The 23,838-nt window shown below is 45.5% G+C and overlaps 1 protein-coding gene across 1 annotated transcript in view; it reads left to right on the top strand.

Moving 5' to 3' along the window:
• The window catches only part of MDGA1 (MAM domain containing glycosylphosphatidylinositol anchor 1), a 1,234,846-nt gene that overhangs the window by 382,188 nt on the left and 828,820 nt on the right, over positions 1 to 23,838 (top strand). The window contains exon 2 of the mRNA XM_078647369.1: positions 21,186 to 21,325. Coding sequence (XP_078503495.1) covers positions 21,186 to 21,325 — 140 coding nt within the window. The remainder of the gene's footprint in view (positions 1 to 21,185; positions 21,326 to 23,838) is intronic.

Raw genomic sequence — 23,838 nt, forward strand, 5'->3', positions numbered from 1 at the left:
GAAAGACAGACTAGCTGCTTCAAACTTTCACTCCTCCTTTCAGTAATGTGCTGCCCCCATGGCAGCTCAAGTTCATATCTGCCCTGACAGGGCACACTGTCCCTTTTTTCTCCCGGCGCTTGTCGTTAAAGGTGTCGCTAGACAAAAACAGAGAAAATGCACCCTTACTGTAATATGGCCCAGGTGTATAAGAAGCGCCAGGAGTTACTGTGTGATCACAAGTTGATCCCTCACAGCCCCGTATCAAAAGTGGAGTAACATGCAGGAACCACTGTTTACGCACAAACCCATTATTCCTCGCTGATTATCTAGGGCAGACGGACCAGCAGGTCAATGTCGGAGAAGCGAGGAGATCCAGTGGAGGCTCTTCCTGTGTTCACCCATGACCCAAAACTTCTTCTAAGTTTAACCCCTTCCATGCTGATGACGGCCCCGTCCGTCAGGCATCACGGTGGGCATGTGCTGATGATGGCTGGGGGCCGTCAGGAACCCGCCCACTCATTAAAACGTCCGCACAGGTGCAGAATCGCGGCCGCGCCCAAGGGGTTAAAGAGAGTGGGTGAACCACAAGGTTGGTGGGGCAGAACACCCTCGATTTTCTGCAGATGTCCTGCTCCTCCAAATTCTAAATGGCCCTGTAACTGTTCTTTTCCTATGTGAATGGCTTTGTGAAGAGGACAGATCTGCAAAGGGTAAGGTTACTAGGACAAATCTGCAGCATTTTGCCACTGTGCACGGAAAAGGTTTGCAAAAGGCACTTACACAGAAAAGCTCCGCAGATATTGTCCGGCTTAGTTTGTTTGGATTGAAGAATAAGCGATCTTGTTGCGTGGTGAAACGCATCTCGCAAAGCAAAAACAAAATCGCACAGGAGAAGACACAGTTAAACCTAGACACTTTGTGACATTCGCAAAGAGCAAAATGTAGGGGCTTCTTACACTTCATTGAGGTGAAAAAATGTTGCATACCACAAATCTCAATCTCTTGATATGATGCATTCTAAGTTGATTAAATGTCACTGTTTGATTCTACGCTTCCATCAAATGCTCATTAGCTGCCGCAGTTCCTTGGAAGTCGCAGTCGCAAGACGACGTGCATAATTTGAACTCTGCCTGAGTCCTGAAAATCAAGACTGTACTTTTTCGCTGAGGACCTAGCTGCATCTCACAAGCTCACTGGTCACTGAGGAGATCCAGGGGTTGTCTTTGGAAACATCAGGCTAAATCTGGAAATTGATTTCAGCAACTGCGGAAACAGCACTGCCCTCGGCTACAAGAAATGGACCAAAACAGAGCCCTGTACACAATCTAATATGGGCCTAGGGCCTGATTTAGATTTCAGCGGATGGGTTACTCCATCCCAATGGGGAAGGATATGCTGTTCGCCGAAATATAATCCCATAATATCCTATGGGATTTATATTTCAGCAGATGGGATATCCGTCACCATCGTGATGGAGTTACCTGTCCGCCGAAATCTATTCAGGACCTTAAATAGCATTTTATTGCAAATTGAGGTGCAGGGTCACACACTTGAAAGGTAACAACCTCAAGACAGCCCTGGTCTTGCTTACTGTTGGCTCTGCGGTAGGTGTGTAGAAACAAGTGAACAATGCGGTATGTCCGATTGCCCCATGTTCACCGAGAGCTGCGTTGAGGGGTCTCGCATGAGCCAAAAGCGGAGATGAGTCTGAGAGGAGATACTGAACTGACATCTGTAGTGTTTTAGAATGTTGCAAAAACAATGACAGGAGTAGTCACCAAGACATAAAACACTAAAAGTCTCAGAACAGATGAGAAATGAATGAGAAACAAAGAAAAAAAGAAGACTTTTCTTTTATAAGAAACCCCTCACTCACCGACCAAGTCGGTGACATGCTTCATCATCGGGGCCCACCCAAGTAGCCGAGTGCCACTTAGGTGTGCTACGACGCCTGCAATTGCAGCGGAGCTGTTTTTTTTATGTATAGTGAGGAGTGAAAATAAAGGATTAGTGAAGTGATTTTTAAAAAAAGGTCTACATCAGATACTCCTTCGGAAATTTTTTATTCTGGAGTCCGTGTAACCGAATTAAAAACTAGTGAGATACTGCTCATGGTGCTATTGGCCATATGGTATCTGAAAGTGATTTAAAAGGTGGTCGACATGTTTCAACCTCTTGTAATTGTAGGACACCGCGCAGTTTCTGGCGGGCTGACGCCGACCGCAAAACGCTCAGAGGCTACCCACCCGCGATGTCCATGAGGCACATTTAGCACCTCATTTAAGTTCTTACACAGAATGCTGTATATATAACGACAACCGTGAGTACGCGGTAGTTAGCGGTGGTTTCAGGATGGATTGAAGGCGGTGGCTAGCTGGTTGACAGGGAACTGTCTCCAGCTGAATGCCACTAAAACAGAGGTTATGGTTGTCGGTAGGGGAGCGGAACTCTGGGGTGACCAATGGTGGCCATCTGAGTTGGTACCATCCCCGGCGCCGGTTTTGGAGCTGAAAAATCTGGGAGTTTGGATAGACTTGGGTCTGACTTTCGTAGGACATACTAAAAGAACAGCGGCTTGCTGCTTTGGTCTGTTGAGAGGCTTAAGACCTGTTCTTAAGTGCTTTGATGCCCCAACCAGACAGTTAGTAATCCAGGCCACTGTCATCTCTCGCCTGGATTACGCGAGTTCTCTTCTCGCTGGGGCCAATCAGGCTGAGCTTACTCGATTACAACGGGTACAAAACGCCGCAGCCAGGGCGATTGTCGGCCTCCCTAAATTCTGCTCGGTGGCAAATGTTCTTCGCTCCCTACACTGGCTTCCAATAAGGAAGCGTATTCTTTTCAAGGTACTCTGCCTGGCTTTTAAGATCTTGAGAGGCATAGGCCCTGAAATCTTGTCTGGCTTTCTTTCCCTTTATGTCCCTACTCGCACTCTTCGCTCCCAGGGCCAGGCCCTGGTTGTAGTCCCTAGATACAGGCTTTGCCGTATGGACGGCCGTTCCTTTGGTGTTAAGGCGGCATCAGCTTGGAACTCTCTCCCGGTGGAATTGCGCCTGTTAGAGGATCTTATGGCTTTTAGAAAAGCCTTGAAAACATTCCTGTTTTAGTCTCTAACCCCCAGCCTGTGTTATGTACTTAGAGTGGTCCTCCCTGGTTTTCTTTTTTTAGCTGTGTTATGTTTTTTATGCATTTCCTGTCAAATGCGCCAGGACGCTCCTTAGCTGGAGTAGCTGTGCGCACAATAAAAACCAATAACATAACATAACATATTGTAGGGTCTGAGAAGGGTGCACCGTAGCATGTGCAGACCTCTCGTCCCTCCTACCCTGGTCCTGAAGAAAACCTACAATTACAAGAGGTTGAAACATGACGACCACCTTTTAAATCACTTTCAGATACCATATGGCCAATAGCACCATGAGCAGTATCTCACTAGTTTTTAATTCGGTTACACGGACTCCAGAATAAAAATCTTCCGAAGGAGTATCTGATGTAGACCTTTTTTTAAAAATCACTTCACTAATCCTTTATTTTCACCCCTCACTACACATAAAAAAACAGCTCCGCTGCAATTGCAGGCGTCGTAGCACACCTAAGTGGCACTCGGCTACTTGGGTGGGCCCCGATGAAGAAGCATGTCACCGACTAGGTCGGTGAGTGAGGGGTTTCTTATAAAAGAAAATACTTCTTTTTTTCTTTGTTTCTCATTCATTTCTCATCTGTTCTGATACTATTATTGTTTTATGTCATGGTGACTACTCCTGTCATTGTTTTTGCAATATTAACCTAGGGGTTCAAGGAGTAGGTACCTAAAAAATACCCTTACTCTCTCTTTGGTATAAATAAGTGTTTTAGAATGTGTCAGCTCCTACCCACTTCATGATCCAAGAAGCTGAGTTAACCCGCTGTCAGGGAAATACCTTCGGGGGAGGGGGGTGTTTGGGGTGTTACACCCCTCTAATAAATGTATTTTCTAGGAATTTTCTGGGTACAGGTACTTTTACTCAGGTATCGTGAGGTGTCTGATGGAATTTTTACATACAGACAAAACCTGCACACAGACACTCTCTCTCTCTGTTTTGAAAGTCTTCAAAAATGTGGTTTATTTTACAAAATATTGTGTTTTCTCTCGCTTAGTGCCCCTGCCAATCCCCATTTGTCTTCCTTTCCACTGCCCCTCCAGTCCTTCTCCTGCACCCTGATTGTCGTATTTTAACAGTACATGCCATTGTGATTGTTGGAAAACATGAAGCCCCCCCCCCCAATCTCACTGATCAAACCACGCCCCTGCCCGCTGAATAGGGCATAGGGAGTTCCTCAGACTCCCGGGTGGTAATCTCACAGTAAACCTTTAAATACTCAATAACTGGTATGTTATGTTTTGGGTTTCTTCTAAACCACAGCGGTCAAAGTGCATTAAAATATGAGGATGGTCATCCTAAGTGGGTTGGGGTCAGTAAACATGGGGGCGGGGTCAAAAGCATGGAAAAAAATAATTCTATCGCTATTTTGTTGGTTTTTCACCTTCTGGTAACTGCATATAAAATAATGCACACCTTCAATAAATAAAAAAATGCGTGTTAAACTAGTCAGTGGGAAAGGCACGGTTTTACGTTATGAAAACTCTATTGGTTAATGATATCAATGCGCATGTCAGTGTGTTGAACCAGAGGGCCACAGAGCTGAATCCTGGATGGTTCAAAGAGCTGATTTCAACAAGCTTGTTTATTTAAGATCAAAAGACCTGCATGCTCGCACTCTATCAAGCCTCAAATATTGATTTTAAATGCAGGATTCAAAGCAGCCTATTGCCAGAATAATACCGTTTTTAACTCCCTTGAACGCTGTTTTAAGAAAACAGAATGGTACAATCTAGCAACAGCGCATGGAGCCTGGAAATGAAAAGGCTTCCTTGTGTTTTTGGCAGCTCTCTCGTCCCTTGTATTCAGTTAGAAATACAGGGACTCCTCGAGGCTCCTCCCCCAGCCCATGGCAGGCCCCTAAAATACATACTTGCTGGGGCCCAAGGCACTCCTCCCCCAATATCATGGCACATATGTACAGCTCAAAGCGTGTATAGCTGAGTAGATGGTTTTACTTTGGAGATGCATAATTAAGTGGGGAGGGCAGACTGTCTAACAGTGCAATTTATTGTGGAGAAAGGTGTGCATTCTCACAGGATATGCCACATCTCATTGTCTCTCAATTTAATTGCCTCTCCATCTCTTGGTGTCTCCATCTCATTGTCCCTCCATCTCATTGTCTCGTCTCATTGTTACTCCACCTCATTGTCTCTCCATCGTATTGTCTCTGCATTTCATTGTCTCTTCATCTCATTGTTTCTACATCTCATTGTATTGTTTCTCCATCTCATTACTTTATCTGATTGTCTCTCCATCTCATTGTCTCTCCATCCCATTGTCTCTCCATCTCATTGTCTCTCCATCTCATTCCCTCAACTCATTGCCTCTCCATCCCACTGTCTCTGTATGATTGTCTTTCCATCTCATTGCCTCTCCATCTCATCCTCTCGTCTTATTGTCTCTCCACCTCCTTGTCTCTCCATCTCAACGTCTCTCCATCTCATTGTGTCTCTATCTCATTGTCTCTCCATCTCATTGTATTGTTTCTCCATCTCATTTCCTCATCTCATTGTCTCTCCATCTCATTGTCTCTCCATATCATTGTCTCTCCACCTCATTGTCTCTCCATCTCATTGTCCCTCCATCTCAATGCCTCATATCATTGTCTCTCCATCTCATTGTCTCTCCATCTCATTGCCTCACATCATTGTCTCTCCATCTCATTGTCTCTCCATCTCATTGTCACATCTCATTGTCTCTCCATCTTGTTATCTCTCCATCGCATTGCCTCATCTCATTGCCTCTCCATCTTGTTATCTCTCCATCGCATTGCCTCATCTCATTGCCTCTCCATCTCACTGTCTCTGTATGATTGTCTTTCCATCTCCTTGCCTCTCCATCTCATCCTCTCGTCTTATTGTCTCTCCACCTCCTTGTCTCTCCATCTCAACATCTCTCCTTCTCATTGTCTCTCCATCTCATTGTCTCTCCATCTCATTGTATTGTCTCTCCATCTCATTGTCTCTCCATATCATTGTCTCTCCACCTCATTGTCTCTCCATCTCATTGTCCCTCCATCTCAATGCCTCATATCATTGTCTCTCCATCTCATTGTCTCTCCATCTCATTGCCTCACATCATTGTCTCTCCATCTCATTGTCTCTCCATCTCATTGTCACATCTCATTATCTCTCCATCTTGTTATCTCTCCATCGCATTGCCTCATCTCATTGTCTCTCTATCTCATTGTATTGTTTCTCCATCTCATTTCCTCATCTCATTGTCTCTCCATCTCATTGTCTCTCCATATCATTGTCTCTCCACCTCATTGTCTCTCCATCTCATTGTCCCACCATCTCAATGCCTCATATCATTGTCTCTCCAGCTCATTGGCTCTTCATCTCATTGCCTCACATCATTGTCTCTCCATCTCATTGTCTCTCCATCGCCTTGTCACATCTCATTGTCTCTCCATCTTGTTATCTCTCCATCGCATTGCCTCATCTCATTGTCTCTCCATCTCATTGTATTGTTTCTCCATCTCATTTCCTCATCTCATTGTCTCTCCATCTCATTGTCGCTCCATATCATTGTCTCTCCACCTCATTGTCTCTCCATCTCATTGTCCCACCATCTCAATGCCTCATATCATTGTCTCTCCAGCTCATTGGCTCTTAATCTCATTGCCTCACATCATTGTCTCTCCATCTCATTGTCTCTCCATCTCATTGTCACATCTCATTGTCTCTCCATCTTGTTATCTCTCCATCGCATTGCCTCATCTCATTGTCTCTCCATCTCCTTGCCTTATCTCATTGCCTCTCCAACTCATTGCATCATCTCATTGTCTCTCCCTCTCCTTGCCTCATCTCATTGTCTCTCCATCTAATTTTCACATCTCATTGTCTCTCTATCTCGTTATCTCTCCATTGCATTGCCTCATCTCATTGTCTCTCCATCTCCTTGCCTTATCTCATTGCCTCTCTATCCCATTGCATCATCTCATTGTCTCTCCATGTGCACCAACGCTGCTGATTTGCTAATATAGGTGTGTTTTCTTTAAAATGGAAGGTGGCATTAGGCTGTGGGCTGTGTACCACACTACACTGCAGACCATAGCTCTAAACAGAACTTCCTAAGAAAAAATTAAGATAAATGATAAAGTGATACAAAGGGTATGGAAAAAACCAAAATAACCTCATATGAATCTATGGTTAAGACACTTCAGTCTAAAGGAAATATAAAAAAATATTGAAATTACTTCAAAGTACCCTGGTGCCTGGACAGAATCATGACAGGCCTAGAGTAGTAGGAGCTATGCTGAGGGACCAAAGGCACACTACATTTACAGAGCACGTGGGACTGAGGTCTGTGCGTCACTGTCACACCTCATCTCACAGCACTGATCAAAAATCCATACTTTCAAATCGATAAAAAAGGTGGACTCACACAAAAGTAGATGGATTTTCCTAGAGTGAGAATATATTCTTGATGCAGAATTCAGGTGCATGCACCTATTACCCATGCACATTGGCGTCTATTGCATTAAAGCAGTAGCCATGGTGGTGGGGGGGGAATGCTGGGGGGGCCTCCAGTCACTCATTAGGATGGACCACCACAAGCCCAGGCCCTGGGATGTGCTGCTTCATGAAAGTATAAAGCTGAAAGAGAGCCACCTAATATGATGGATAGTCTGTGTTAAATGTAAATACTGTATGACTGGCATTAAATGAAAGTGACTGAATATGAAAGCCTAAAATAAATATGAAAAATTTTATTTGCCATAAGCTGAGTGCGGCTGGAATTCTTTATAAGCACCTTGTGAAGGCAGTAATCAAATCACGAATGGAATTACAGCATAAAGTGAATATAGAAAGTCTAAACTGCTTCTCCTCCCACGTCCTTTGCGCAGCAGAGTTTAGCAAAACCACGCATGACCCCCTTTCCTGCGACTGCATGATGGGGCCCAGCGCATGGACTGCAGGGCCCTAGCCAACATGATGCATTGCAGTATGGGCTCTCCTTTTACTCTAGCAACAAGGGCATCTCTCGGTCATTTGTTGCGCTCTGGCACCCTCTTGTGGCAATATGTAATGCTACCATAAGGCAGCTGCCTACGATGTGTTATCGTAACACTGGCCCTAGCAGCTTGTGGCATGTGAAGTGGTGACTTTGCAGTCAATAACAGACCTTTACCACGCGAATTTTACTCCGCGTGGCCTTTACTACGCGTCCCTTACAACGCAAGTCGTTACCACGACTTGCGCTGGAGGGCGCTAAAGGATTAAAAATAGTAAATTTACTATCCCAAAACCTTCCCTAGTGTCCACGGGGACTGGTGTTAGAATAGTAAATTATACTATTCGAAATCCGCGCCCCCAACGCAAGTCGTGGTAACGACTTGCGTTGTAAGGGACGCGGTGTAACGGGATGCGTTGTGACGGTACGCGTCGTACCGTCATACATCCGAAAAAAACTCCTGATTGGGCTCAATGTACATTTACTCATACTGTTGCATTCTGTAAATCCTCATTCCTCCATATGTGTTATTTTGGGCCAGATCTTGTGGTAATCCTGTTAATGGAATGGATGTTTAGGATTATGGTCTTCGTAATTACTTCCACGGGGTGTTGGGCACCTACAAACTCTGGCTTCCAGGATCGTGTCACTCTTGGTCGGATGACCCGTGTACGTGCTGGGGGTGCTTTAAACAATACAAGCCATGTTTGATGTATGTAGCCCATGATCCCATGGTCTTGTGCACCGCTCCCCTGCCGACCTAGCTGCCTAGCGCCTCCTTACGAGGCAACTGTCCTCTGCACTCAAGGTTCCCGGTTCGGTCCAGGTGTAGAGCGACCGCTTCCAGGTAATTGGGGCTAATCTTAATTCCTAAATCTTAATGGTGTTGGGCTCTGTGGGTTTATTTGGGGTTCGAGCTTAGTTTGATTAGTTTGCTTCAGTTTAACCATAATTTCAGTACTATTACCTTCTGTTTACTCCGTTGCGCCGCCTCTCCTGCCACCACTTTACCACTCCCACAGGTTCTTGCTACTTGCCTGCCTCCCGGCCTGCCTCTTCCACCTCCCAGGACTACTCATGCAGCCCGCTGAGTGGCCACACCGCTGGCCATCTGCAGGCACACCAAAGGCAAGCCCGTCTGCGCCATCTGCACCTGGACTCTGTCCAGCGCCAGGACCCCTGACCCTCCCGTCATCCGCCGCTACACCACCATGGTGCCCCTGTCCCTGGACCCCGGTCAAGAGAACAACAGCTGCCTCATGACTTCCCCATGATCAACCAAGGGTCCCTTCACCTGCTGCTTCACATGCAATGCAGGACTGTCAGCCCGCACTGGACCCCTCAACGCCTCCCCCAGAGTACCAAAAACAACCTGGAGCCGCTCCAATGCATCCTGCCCAATGTCCGATCCATCTGCAGGCTTGCCACAGAAATGTGGGACACCATCACCACCTTCTCCACTGACGTTGCCTTCTTCACCGAAATGTGGCTCAAACCCTCCTTGAACCCAGACATTGCCACTGCAACTCCCGGCAGCAACAAGATGACAGACTGAGACTGCTCCGACAAACTCAGTGCACCATAAGCAACAACTACCCCATGGCTCTCATGGAACACCTCAACCTCCAACTACAGACAGAAGCCAAGACCACGATAAGGGGCACCCTCATATACAGAACCCCGGGCCTGACAAGTTTTCTGTGATGTCTTCTCCAACCTTATCACCCTCCAACCATCGACTCCTACCACTGCGCCTTACTCGATGACCTCAATTTCCACGTTGACGATCCCAACAAAGGCAACCACACCACTCTCCTGGAGAACCTGAACAGCTTTGGCCTCACCCAACTGGTCACCGAAACTGCACACAAAGCCAGACATATTCTAAAAGCCATGTTCACCGCCAATGACAGAATCAAATTCGGAGAGGAGAGGAGAAAAGAGGAGGGGAGGGGAGGGGAGGGGATCATCTATCCAAAGCACACAGAACTTTAGCGCGCCCTGAAGCCGCATAAGAAGCGCCAACAACCCAGGCCAGGCTGAAGTTATCCATGTGGCATGTGGGTCTCATGTCAGGTGTGTGATCCCCGGGCTGCAATACCCAGCACTCACCCGAGGCAGGGTCTCCTTTTCATCCAGTTCTGGGCAGTAGCGGCACGCGGTGGGAGTGCTGCCGGGCGGTGACGTGGGGCGGGGGAGGGGCAGGGTGTGGGGTAGTAAAAACCAGAATACGGCAGCACAGAGGTAAGTAAACAAACAAATCACTAAAACGAATTTTGTTGCGCACACTGCATCACATTTAGCGATGCAGTGCGCGCAACAACATTTGTTTTATTTATTTGTTTGTTTACTTACCTCTGTGCGGCCTGATTCCAGTTTTTACTACCCCCCACCCTTCTCCTCCCCCGCCCCATGTCACCGCCCAGCACCACTCCCAACACGGGCCGGTACTGGTTCTGGGTGCAGTTTTACAAAGCATATAAAGGAGCGCTTTCCACTATTTTTTTCCATTTGGAGGGAATCAAGGCCTACAATAACTTGTGAGGTGGAAGTCCAGGACTGGAACACAGTATTCTGTGTGACATGGAGCCACCTAACATCCCTGAAAGATGCTATTATGCATCGGTCATCAACCCCCTACTGTACCTCTTGGTATTGCTATTATATAGACAGGGCCGGTTCTAGGTGCGACCGGTGCAACCAGGCGCTGACTTTGGGTTGGGGTGTCGTTTTTTACGTATATTATGGTTTTTAAAGCACCTGCTGCCTCTTTCCTGGCCTCATGCAATTTTCAGGCAACAATAAAAATGTCAAGATAACTCCAGTGATTTATGTTCTTCCTATAGAGAGATGGGAGGTTTGCCTAGTGGAAATTTTGACTCATGATAAGGTAGCACAGAGGGTTAATGTGCCTGCTACAAAGAATGTGTACCATGCAGATCACAATGTGCATATAATGTAAATAGGTCAGTGGGTTACTGCTTTTGTCTGAGAGATCCTTTGTTACCTGCAGTTTATAAGTTAAAATCCTAACATAGACCACTGAGCTATTAACTGTTATCAAAGAGTGGCATGCAAACGGTAAGGTGTAGATTAGCATGTTATGAATTTTTCCTCAGTCTTTAGTTATCCTAATTTTGAAAAAAAGTTCACTTGGATAGTAATGCATTCTGATTATTAAAGAAAAAACCCAACCATGGTGTTACGTTTCAAATTCTTAATTAGTGCGTCTCCAAACCAAGGACTCTCAAACTATCCTGCCTACCAGCATGAATGACATGTGACTCCTACACCTTGCACTCCCCTGTCTTATGTAACATTTCCTATGCACTGATTTACACACCTATGATTGATTGTCTCTGTGTAGTGTGTGTGAGAAAGAGAGCGGTTATGGAGACTTGAGGGGCGCTGTTGAAGGGTGGTAGTGAGGGAATCCGTGGCAGAGGTGGTCATTGGGGGCGCCAACAAACATTGTCACACTGGGCCTTACCAGCTCTAATGCCGGCCCTGTATATAGAAGTCTCTGTCGGCCTCTCTGCAGAGCTGCCACAGTGCCCCATGTGAGGTGAGGCCCCCCACCGATACTGGTGTGTAAGTCAACACTGCTTTACATTCCTGGACTCACACTTTCTTTTTTTTAACTCTTGTAAACACTTGCTAGCCTTGACCTAGTAGTAGAAGTTTTTTTTATAGCATATTAGATATATTTATCATATAAACAGTTCATAAAACAACATCAATTATTAATGCGATCAACAAGACATTAAAAACAAGTCAACTTCTTTGCAGCTCCCTAGCGTTGTTTGATCTGATGTTTACAGCCTTGTCTGCTTGAGAAACAGGAAAACAGCGAACTAAGGGGCCCATTATGATCGCGGACGGACTTGAGTCAGTCCGCGATCACCGAGGAGGAGGGAACCTCCGCATGGGCATGCGGAGTTCCCTCCGCCGCAATGTTACAAATGCATACATTGCATTTGTAAGCAGAAAGCGGCAGGTACCGCGCGGTGCCTGCCGATGTCTGCATACAAATGCAGGGGGTATCATAGGTATCCCCCATGTGCACCCGCAACGGGCCCCCAAACAAAAGTCCGTATGCCTTTCCATGGCGGAAATGCCGCCGTGGAAAGGCATAGTACTCCAGACATCCTAATATGCCTGGCGGTGTCTGATAGACACCGCCAGACATGTTAGAGCTTTTCTGCCGCGGTTGTAAGCCGACCGCGGCGGAAAAGCGGCGGACTGAAACCAAGACCCATCACCCATCTTAATTTGGCGGTGGGTCTTTGGTGGGTCCGCAGAGGATTTTCCGCATCCTCCGGGCCAACGGTGGCTTCAGCCGGCCCGGAGGATGCGGAAAATCCTCCATCGTAATCAGGCCCTAAGGGTTAACTGTACTCTTAAACAGAGACAAAATATAGTACTTCATACATTATGTTAAAAAAACATTAAAGTGTAACAAAGATGACGTTTATCAACAATATCCTTAGGCTGCAGGAAGCATTTTGTCCTCAATTTCCTCTCAGCTATATCCATGATTTTATCTTTTTTACTTATATCACTATTAGCCATTCCTGATTAGCAAAACTCAACAGCCTCTATGAATATCGTAAAACCTCCCTGCATGCAAAGCGCTATTGGTTAAAGAGAGCTTGGGAGAGGATGTGGCGTAACAACCAGAGCTGCTGACGTTGGAACAGAGGAATCTGGTTCCATTCTTGGTGTTGAGAGAGCGCAAACTGACCTAAATGTATGAGTGCATCACACTTACCCGTAGTAAGCACAAATCATGAGGAGAAATGCCATGAGTGCTAGTAGTATCTGCAATTATATTCTGAATGTATAGCTAATGTAGAGATTTAAGTAGAAGTGGAACTAATACAGAAATGTGTGACACTATATGATTTTATTAGATGTGATTATTCCTGAATCCATGTCGTGTAGCTGCTAAAATGTAAGATGGCATGTGGTTAAACGCAGAATGTGGTAGGCCTCAGGGCCAGAGCTAGAAGGGAAGGGGAAGGTGTTTCTTTTCACGACATAGATTGAACTAATGTTTTGGCTATTGCATTAATGGGCCATGATTTATAGATGTGTTTACTGAATAATAGAATAAGAGTATTAACATGCTTTAATTAATGAAGAAGTTGAATGCTATAATCATTATGAGAAATGTTGTAGGCCTGAAATGTTTTAACATTGATTTACACGTACATGTCTGGGCCGAGAAATGTTGCGAACCTTTTTGGAAGTCTATGAGAGTTGGGTTCTTGGCTGCAGATGTCTGTCTGCAAGAGAAAGGGAGGATCCGATTATAAATAATATGAATAGAGGTCTGTTCAGTAGACGGCCCAGACATGGAGGAGGGTTCCGGAATGTTTTAAGGGGTATCAGCGGGCCGGAGAAGAGTCTGAGAAGCAAGGTCAACTCCAACGTATGAGGCCCAATACAAAGCAGCATGGAAAAAGCCAGAAGCTACACCACGTGAGGGGCGTCTCACGAGGGGCGTCTCAAATGTTGTTGACTGTTTTGTATTAGGGACAGCACCCCTGGGTGGAGTTAGAGCAGATGCCTGAGGACCCTTTAGAGAGCGGATGGGTAGGCAGAGAGGGGTCATGACTGGAGAACTATAGGTTTTCACCAAGAGACTAAGAGTGAGTGACTTCCCTTGGGGGTCATTCACTGCTGACACTTTTGTTAGGTTGAGACTTGGTTAAGTAGGGATACCATCTAGAGCAGGGTAGGGACAGCCTAACCTGTGTGTTTTCCTCCAACTTAAATGAAGGAGAGATATGCGTCAATGCTGATAGCTTTATTATTCTTAGAACTTGTGTTGGTAATTTCCGTTGCTCGTCTGAGGGCTTTCAGAGAGCACATGTATGTAGTTGGACCTGTGTATCTCGTGAATCTCATTCTGAGATGTCTGTATTTGCAGCTTATCCTATCCTTACAATAAACTTTTGAAAGCTAGAAGTTGTTTGTGATCTTTTGGAGCGGGGTCCTTTATTGGGTGTACTAACTTGGTAGCAGAGGCACTTTCTTCCTTCAATAACAGGCAACAAAGGTTCAGTCGACCAGATCGGGGTTTAGATCAATAGTGATAAGGTATCGATCAAAATCTCGCCCTTCCAGTTGGTAGCTATAGAGGATGGTTGCCTTCTTGAGGACGGTGACCTAGGCCAGGTTAGCTTACCCCAAGGCCCCTAGAGATCGATGATCGGAAGAATCGCCCGCCGAAGAAGATCCGGATGACGTGAGACAGAAAAAGCAGCAGTATCGGTCGAGAGTGAGTATAAAGGGTCATGCGTGTTAGATTGCGGTGTTTTTGTATTGTATCTATGTTGTAATGTCTGGCGGAGTTGAATGTCTGTAGAGTGACTGTGGAACAGGTTGTGAGCGCGCGCAACCGGTGGAAATCTTAAGTTCAAGGAGAGCTTAAGTGGTTCGGGTGTATCGGACACCCAGAGTAATTGTCAAATAGTGTGAAGGGGGTCATGAGGTACCATTGATCACCCGAAAGACCGAGATAGGGGGAACGTAAGAGTGAGTGCGTGAGTAACGGACGCTGGTCGGAGGTTACTGTGTGTGTAAGCAACCTATCAGAGAGACGATAGACATTTCGTCAGTTGTGTTGACAATTACATATAGACTGTGGACGTACAGTCGAGGGAAGTGACCGCTTGGTCGGAAGTAGTCATTTTTCGGTGTATGAATGGGACGCATGCATGACCGGGAGACGAGTTGAGAAAGGAGGGGTGCTGCTGCGAAGCGGAGAAAAGTGACGTCAGGAAGTGTCGCGCAGTGATTGGCTGACCGGAGAAAGACCGCGCTGTGATAGGCCAGCTAGCAAAGACGTCAGAAAGTGTCGCTCTGTGATTGGCCGACCGGAGAAAGACCGCGCTGCGATAGGCCAAGTTAGCAAAGCCGCGACAGGATTGGTGGATTGTCATCAGGAAGTAAACAGAGTAGCGAGGCTGGATATTGTGCGCATAATTATGAAGTGTTTTAAATGGTTGAGAGCGGCGTTTAAAAAAGAGAAGCGGGGATCGGATGAAGGGGAAGAAGCCCCGCCGGAGGGTACGCCGGCTCGTTACATGGCAGTGAATGTTGGGCTGCATACGATCCTTTGGATATCAGAGTGGAGTAAGATTACGGAAGGAAATGAGGAACTGACGTTCCCGAAGTACGGGACGTTCAGATTAGAGGTGTTACATCGATTAAAATCAGTCATGACCTCAATGAGACCCTTGCCTAGACCGACCCAGTTTGAAGCCCTTGATGCATGGATTAGGGCAGCGCATGAAAAAAATATGAACAGACGACAAGAAAGGGTGAAACGATCGGTGCAGGCTGCCGAGGTTCCATCGTGCCAGGGCCCGTGCCATGACCTGTATCCTGGGGACTGGGTCCTGGTGAAGAAACATGTGAGAAGAAGCTGCTTGGATGTTCGTTGGCGTGGGCCCTTCCAGATCATCCTGATCGCGAATACGGCTGTGAAGGTGGGAGGCCTGCCCAATTGGATCCACGCATCACATACGCGAAGGGTTCCAGCACCTCGGGAAGAAACAGCTCCTCTCTCGGATAGACGTCCAGCAGAGGACCGAGAAGCCATAGAGGGGGCTAGCCAAGCTGAAGAGGTGCCAGCGGAAGCAGGGAACGAGTCTGACCAAGCTGAGGACGGTCAGTACAACAGCGAAACAGACGACGCTACAGAAGGAGAAAGTAGCTGGGAGTACGAGTCAGACACTGACAAGTCTGACAGAGAGCGAGAACAGACAAGAAGGAGAAGGAGTAGAAGGGCACGTGGAGAAGCTAATTGGCCGCAAAGAAGGAGCTCTAGCCTGAGGTCAACTCCAGAGATAACCCTTCCTCCGATATCAGAAGACTCAGACCCGGAAGAAGGTGCTCAGGGCGCGGAAGCACCGGACCGAAGAAGGTCAAGAAGAGTGCGTGTGCCTAGCAGAAGATACTCCACACCTGAGTGGACATATCTGGCGACAAATGTCTTTGAAACAGGAGACAGGGAGGATTCGAGCGGTGGTGGTGTCCAGTTCTGAGCCCATCGTCACCGTGGAAATACGACTGTTGGTACCCGGAGTCGAACAAGAAGGGTCACTAACATTCATGCTCCCCAGACCTCCCCGCCTCAGCAAGTTAAAACACATGTTTCTTTCAGAATTGCAATTCCCCGACTTTGGTACAACGATAACAGCCCATGAAGAGCACAATCTTCGTTTGGAAATACTGAACTTTGCTATCGAAGCTGCAGGTACAAACCTGATAGTAGATGCTTAAAGGACTTTGTAAATAAAGCGAGCAGGAAAAAAGAAGATTACCTAGCGCCCAGGAAGCAGAGAATATTAGGGAACTTCCCTTGAGTTGATGGAGAAGGGCTAGGGTTGTCTTTATTGAACTGTTAAAGGACTTTTGCGAAGAAGGTTGTCAGCTTCCAGTTGTGTGATTCTAAAAGACAAAAGGAGTAAAAAGAGACTGTAAAGGAACGAGAAGAAAGGAACTTTGTGCCAAGATAAGAGAGAGCCATATTGTCTGACGAAATGGAAGCCGGCACCCAGAACCGCAGAGCTAAATGTATAATAGGTACACTAATAGTAGGAGTGATAATATTAATAGCTTTAGTGGTAACAATTTCTTATGTAAAGGGACATGAGGAAGAGGCGAAGGTAACTGATGTGAAATCTGTAGAAACGCTTACACCCACTGTTGCTGGTGAGAAAAGGGAAAACACTCAAGAGAAGGCGTTATTAGCTGCAGAAGCCCGCAGGTTACACGTAGATGAGTCCCAAGGAGACTTTAGGTCAAATGCTTATGCTAAACTCTTATATGAATACGTGGATGCCATGGAGGTTAAGGACTGTTACGTCTGCATGCAGTTGCCGGCGTCTGTAGATGAAGGCATTAGATATCATCACCTCCCGCTGACATATGGCATTACATGTAGCTTATTGCTTAGTATATTTTATGAGAGAGATAGTTTTGAATACTATTTCTCCAACTATGATTCAGTGTTGCCAGAAGTCCCAAATTATAAGCAGATGAACAAATGGGACTACTGGAAGAGTGAAGACAGATTGGCCAAGTTCTTCATTCCTTGGATTACCTTAGATACTTCACATGCCCGTAGAAATAACCTGACATGCAAAGTGTCAGAAGTCGAGAAGAAGTTCATAGGGCAGGTGGATGATCGTTACAGGAGACAAAAGATTTTGAAAAAATCAGGACAATGGAAAACAGATTGGACCGAGGAAGAGAAGGCACACAAGAGAAAGGGTAGTAGTGGTCCAATAGCTTTAGATAAGACGCAGAGAGGAAAGCTATGTCTTCACCGAGCCAAAACGTATTACGAAAATGTATACGTGGGAGAAGTCGACTGTGAACATGCTTTCAATATAGAGTACTATACTAAGGATTTCCTGAAGGGAATGCAAGTGATTCCAAATGTGTATTTTGTATGTGGAAGAAATGCCTACGTGAGACTACCTGACAATTGGTATGGATCATGTTACCTAGCAATTGTCTTCCCCAAAATATATCATGCACAAGACTTAGTGATCATCGAGGGCAAGACATCATCGAGGGGAAGGAGAGATATAGGCGATGCAGAAATGGTTGGAGATGTCTTTGGAGCTATGTTCCCTCTTTTGGGACTAATCCTTAATGATGTTAAAATTAGACGACTGGCAACAGTCGTCGACAGGTTGTCTGCCAGCACTGCTCAGTCCTTAATGCTGGTAGAAGGAGAGATGCAATCGATAAGGGCTATGGTTCTTCAGAACCGTCTTGCGTTAGACGTCCTACTAGCAAAAGAGGGCGGAGTCTGTAAGGCTTTGAAGGTCCAGGAATGTTGTACTTACATTCCAGACAATTCGAAGCCCCTTGAGAAAGTTATTAGGAACATAACTGATATTCACAAGGAGATCGAAGACTTGAGTAGAGAAAATGTCTGGGAAAAGGTGGGCCACGGAATGAGTGAAGTTGGAGGGTGGATCTCCACCTTAGGCAAAAGCTTTGTGTGGTATATACTAAAACCTATCATCATAATATTGATCTGTGGGATTATATTGTGGGGATTGGTGAGGGTATTCAAATGGTACAGAGCAAGAAGGTCAGAAAGGGCCCAAAGAGAGCAGCTGCAGAGATTGGCTGCCATACAAGATAATCAGTACAGGAGTCTGAGGGCTCTGGAAGCGCAGAGACAAGTTATGCTAGCAATAACTGCAGTTTAAATGTTAGTGATGACCCCGAGAGGTCATCAAAGGGGGGAACTGAGAGAGCGCAAACTGACCTAAATGTATGAGTGCATCACACTTACCCGTAGTAAGCACAAATCATGAGGAGAAATGCCATGAGTGCTAGTAGTATCTGCAATTATATTCTGAATGTATAGCTAATGTAGAGATTTAAGTAGAAGTGGAACTAATACAGAAATGTGTGACACTATATGATTTTATTAGATGTGATTATTCCTGAATCCATGTCGTGTAGCTGCTAAAATGTAAGATGGCATGTGGTTAAACGCAGAATGTGGTAGGCCTCAGGGCCAGAGCTAGAAGGGAAGGGGAAGGTGTTTCTTTTCACGACATAGATTGAACTAATGTTTTGGCTATTGCATTAATGGGCCATGATTTATAGATGTGTTTACTGAATAATAGAATAAGAGTATTAACATGCTTTAATTAATGAAGAAGTTGAATGCTATAATCATTATGAGAAATGTTGTAGGCCTGAAATGTTTTAACATTGATTTACACGTACATGTCTGGGCCGAGAAATGTTGCGAACCTTTTTGGAAGTCTATGAGAGTTGGGTTCTTGGCTGCAGATGTCTGTCTGCAAGAGAAAGGGAGGATCCGATTATAAATAATATGAATAGAGGTCTGTTCAGTAGACGGCCCAGACATGGAGGAGGGTTCCGGAATGTTTTAAGGGGTATCAGCGGGCCGGAGAAGAGTCTGAGAAGCAAGGTCAACTCCAACGTATGAGGCCCAATACAAAGCAGCATGGAAAAAGCCAGAAGCTACACCACGTGAGGGGCGTCTCACGAGGGGCGTCTCAAATGTTGTTGACTGTTTTGTATTAGGGACAGCACCCCTGGGTGGAGTTAGAGCAGATGCCTGAGGACCCTTTAGAGAGCGGATGGGTAGGCAGAGAGGGGTCATGACTGGAGAACTATAGGTTTTCACCAAGAGACTAAGAGTGAGTGACTTCCCTTGGGGGTCATTCACTGCTGACACTTTTGTTAGGTTGAGACTTGGTTAAGTAGGGATACCATCTAGAGCAGGGTAGGGACAGCCTAACCTGTGTGTTTTCCTCCAACTTAAATGAAGGAGAGATATGCGTCAATGCTGATAGCTTTATTATTCTTAGAACTTGTGTTGGTAATTTCCGTTGCTCGTCTGAGGGCTTTCAGAGAGCACATGTATGTAGTTGGACCTGTGTATCTCGTGAATCTCATTCTGAGATGTCTGTATTTGCAGCTTATCCTATCCTTACAATAAACTTTTGAAAGCTAGAAGTTGTTTGTGATCTTTTGGAGCGGGGTCCTTTATTGGGTGTACTAACTTGGTAGCAGAGGCACTTTCTTCCTTCAATAACAGGCAACAAAGGTTCAGTCGACCAGATCGGGGTTTAGATCAATAGTGATAAGGTATCGATCAAAATCTCGCCCTTCCAGTGTCACTACAATCCTGAGTTTTCGGGCAAATCACTTTGGGCCCATACATGAAACAATTTTACATTGGCAAACAGTGTGAATCACAAAATTTGAATTTGCGAATACAAAATAGCCTTTCATGCTGTATGAAAGGCCTTACAGTTGCAAATTTAGGTAATCACTATTTTTTTGATTACTTAAAAGTGCAAACAGAAATAGGGAATCTTAATTTCTAATTCTGTAAGCACATGTATGAAGCATTTTCCAAATGCAAACTGTGTATTTAGGAAAATGCAATTACCATCGACTTCAAGTCGATGGTAACTATGTGCAAACTTTGAAAAATGCAAAAAAATGCATTTTCCAAAGCGCCATGTAGTGCACAGAAGCCCGTAGAGCATGATTTCACTTTACGTGTGTACTCGCTAATTTGCGATTACCAATTACATAATCGCAAATTAGCTAATGCAAAACCATTCGCACCTATGGGCATTTTAGCCCATAGGAACAAATGGAGTAATATTACCTAATAGCAATTTGCTGTTTACAGAATCGCTATTAGGTAATGTTAGGGAATCGCCAAATCTTTGATGATTCCATACATACATAGCATTTTGCGATTACCAAATAGAAATTCAGTAAAAATTGCTATTAGCCCCATTTCTCCCTCTGCCTACAAAAAAGTAAATGTGTAATGTAACTGGTGCTTGTGTGAAGCGCTCCAATATCTTCGGGTCGAGTTTGCGCTATATAAAACTGCAACAAAAAAAACAAAAGAAGCCTGAATTGGCTGACGGTGTTACATTGGCGAGTGAGCTCTTGGTAGCAGTGCTTTAATCGAGGCATGAGTGATGGTCTGTCTCTGCCCCACCCACCGAGGCGATGGTCTGTCTATGCCCCACCCACCGAGGTCATGTGCGATGGTCTGTCTATGCCCCGCCCACCCCAGGTCATGTGCGATGGTCTGTCTATGCCCCGCCCACCCCAGGTCATGTGCGATGGTCTGTCTATGCCCCGCCCACCCCAGGTCATGTGCGATGGTCTGTCTATGCCCCACCCACCCCAGGTCTAGCCTTCACACAGACATGAAATTTGCTGTCCTAGATTTGTTTTGGGCATTCCTGTGCTGTCTTCCCTCTCTCAGCCTCTTTCTTCCCTCTCTATTAGTGGTTTCCTCTCTCCCTTGACCGTGCATTTAATATGTGTCTCCCTGTGAGTCCCCTTCTGTCTTTGTGCTTCATTTCACTCTCCTTCCCTGTCCAGCTGTGTTCATCTTCACTGCATGTCAAGGCTGTGCAGCTGCTCTCTGACTGCTGACGTCAGCAGCTGCGATTGACAGATAACCCTCCTAAAATGCCTCTGAGTGTGCATCTGCTGGATCTGACCATGCATGAGCGGTTCACTAAGTCTCTCTTCTCTTTCTCGTTGCAGCTCCTGCTCAGGCTCAGATCATCCATGCGGGGCAGGCCTGCGTGGTGAAGGAGGACAACATCAGCGAGAGGGTCTACACCATCCGGGAGCGCGACACTCTGGTCCTGCAGTGCCTGGTGACGGGGCATCCAAGGCCGCAGGTAAGAGACAAAGGTTTCCAGAGGGTGCCATGCTCTTAGATATTGGGGGTTGGTGAGAAGTGGGTTCCACCCCACCCCAGGAGTTTTTTCGTTTTGGACTACCTGGTTTAGGGACTTCTGCAGGGAGCGAGCCTCACCCTCTGGGTCTCACTCGCTGTACGCTCTGCTGTAATGGACTGGGAGAGTTTACTGTTCAACTCATAACATAAAGTCTGCTGCTCTGCAGCTAGGGTAAGAGGCTCTGAGTTGGTTGCACGTGAACACTTATGCCCAGGTGTGGGTTCATACATGTGCAGACTCAGCCTGATATCTGTGCACAGGTAGCCGTGGGCAGAAAGGACCCTTTAGGGATTGGTGGTGACCTGGGCAGACCTAAGAATATACATGGGATTAATAGTGTGAGTGTGTACATCTGTAATAATTACTGAAAAGTCTACTGGCTTCACTGCATTCTAGGGACCACATCGGCACTAAACTATAGACAAAAGATTGCAGACTTATTACTTGTGAGGGACCCAAATCCTTCCCAAGTAATAGCTCTATTTGTTGCAGTGATATTATGGAACTTGGTAAGCATCTTTGTCCTTTCATCTCTCTACACTTCAACACTTCAGAGAACTACAATTAAATACACATGTTGTAATTGCAAATCTTTGAAATGAAACATTCATATTTTACTATACAATGCATGACAATTTACATTTAACACTAAATTATTTGATTTAAAAATATATATATATTTTAAGCAGTATTCACTTTTCAATGAATCTGTTTATTTTTCTTCTTTTTCAAAAATGTTTTTAGAAGTAATTTTAAGCGTAACTCTTCTACTAACTTCGATTTTTACCCCAGGCTTTAATCATATCCTAAGCTAGCTTAAAGAAAACCTTTACCAACTGTCAAATAAACCATCAAATGAAGGTGATCGACCGCCCATATCAAGGAAGAAAGTCCATCTAGGAAGATTCAGTTATAAAAGCAATTTATTTTCTTCCATTAAAAATAATTTTATCAAGTTTTTTGAAAGCACATTAGTTAATACGTCCAATCTCTAGTGACTTGTCGAAACAGCGTGTTTCACCTGTTGGCATCCGCCCTTCATCAGGGTTTCTTTCACAGGATCAAAGTGACCAAAACTTTTTCATGAAATTAAACATTCAGACTTTGCTGTGCTCTGACAGCCGCATGGCCTGATCTAGATCTTGCCGGATAGATTACTCCGTCGGTGACGGATATCCTGTCTGCCAAAATTTAAATCCTATTATCTCCTATGGGATTTATATTTCGCGGACGGGATATCTGTCACCGTTGTGATGGAGTAACCCGTCTGCCAAGATCTGATTCAGGCCCTTAGTTTAATACAATGAGGTACCTAGGGGTAGGTCCCTGTACCTCTTTAGAGGACCACTAGTTTGTCTCCTGAGTGCAGCGCTGCTGGATCCTAACATTTAGAAACAGGAGGCCACAAGGCAGGAAGTGACATAAGGAAGTGGAGAGTATGCCACTTCCTTGGGACATCTGTTGTGCCAATAGTATTGTTTGTGACACAAAGGGCGCCACTGGGTGGCACTGACATTGTTATTCGGGGTCCCTTGGGTTAGGGGTCCCTCCAGTATAGCCAAGAGTCAGTCATAGAGGTGAAATGGAAAGAACACAGGATGAGACAGCTGGTTTTGAGAGCTGTAGACCTACAATTTAAAGGACTTCTGAAAACCTACTGGATTTTGCACAGGGCATTACAGACACTCGCCATTCTGAGGCACTGCAGCTGATTTCTTAAATATTGTTTTTACTTTGTTGCATATGATTTAGACAAGTATAATGAAGCCCCCCTCCTCCCCCCTGACATCATTTCCATGTGCACAATGTGGTACTGTAGCTTTTGGACATGTTTTTCCAGGCAGCAGACACATTTTAACACCCACACTGTTGTCTTTCTGCAGACTTCACACAGAGGGCTGTTGCTAACAATGTGTGAAGCTGTGCCATTTCTGGATGAAGGGGGAGGGGCAGAGGGTATGAGATGTAAATAGACAGACGAACATAGCCCAAGACACAAGGGAGGTGGGATAAGGGAGAGCATGGGAGGAAAAGAGAAGCTGAGAGGGGGAGAGAGAGGTAGAGAAGGAGAGAGAACAAAAGAGAATGAGAGGGAAAGGACGAGAGAATGGAAATAGAGAGATAGAGAGAAGGAGCGAGAGAAGGATGCACAGAAAGATAACAATAGAAAGAGAGAAGTTACAATAGTATTAATGGTTAATCCACATGCCTTGTCGGAATGATCCAGTGTTCAGCGCTAGGAGATGCTGTTGTGGCATCAAACACACTATGGCATTTTTTTTTTTAACGAAAAGAAGGTTTTTGGGTGCTGAAATGAAAGCAGCTGATTGTAGAACTTGGATGGGTGAAACATACAGTGGGATTGTAATACATGTAGCGTACAGGCCAGTGGGTTGCCTCAACCCCTGACCCGAGGACTTGACAGAAACAACGTGTACTGAAGTGTTTTAGAC

This window comes from Lissotriton helveticus, chromosome 6 (genome assembly GCF_964261635.1).
Source record: "Lissotriton helveticus chromosome 6, aLisHel1.1, whole genome shotgun sequence".
Classification (NCBI taxonomy): domain Eukaryota; kingdom Metazoa; phylum Chordata; class Amphibia; order Caudata; family Salamandridae; genus Lissotriton; species Lissotriton helveticus.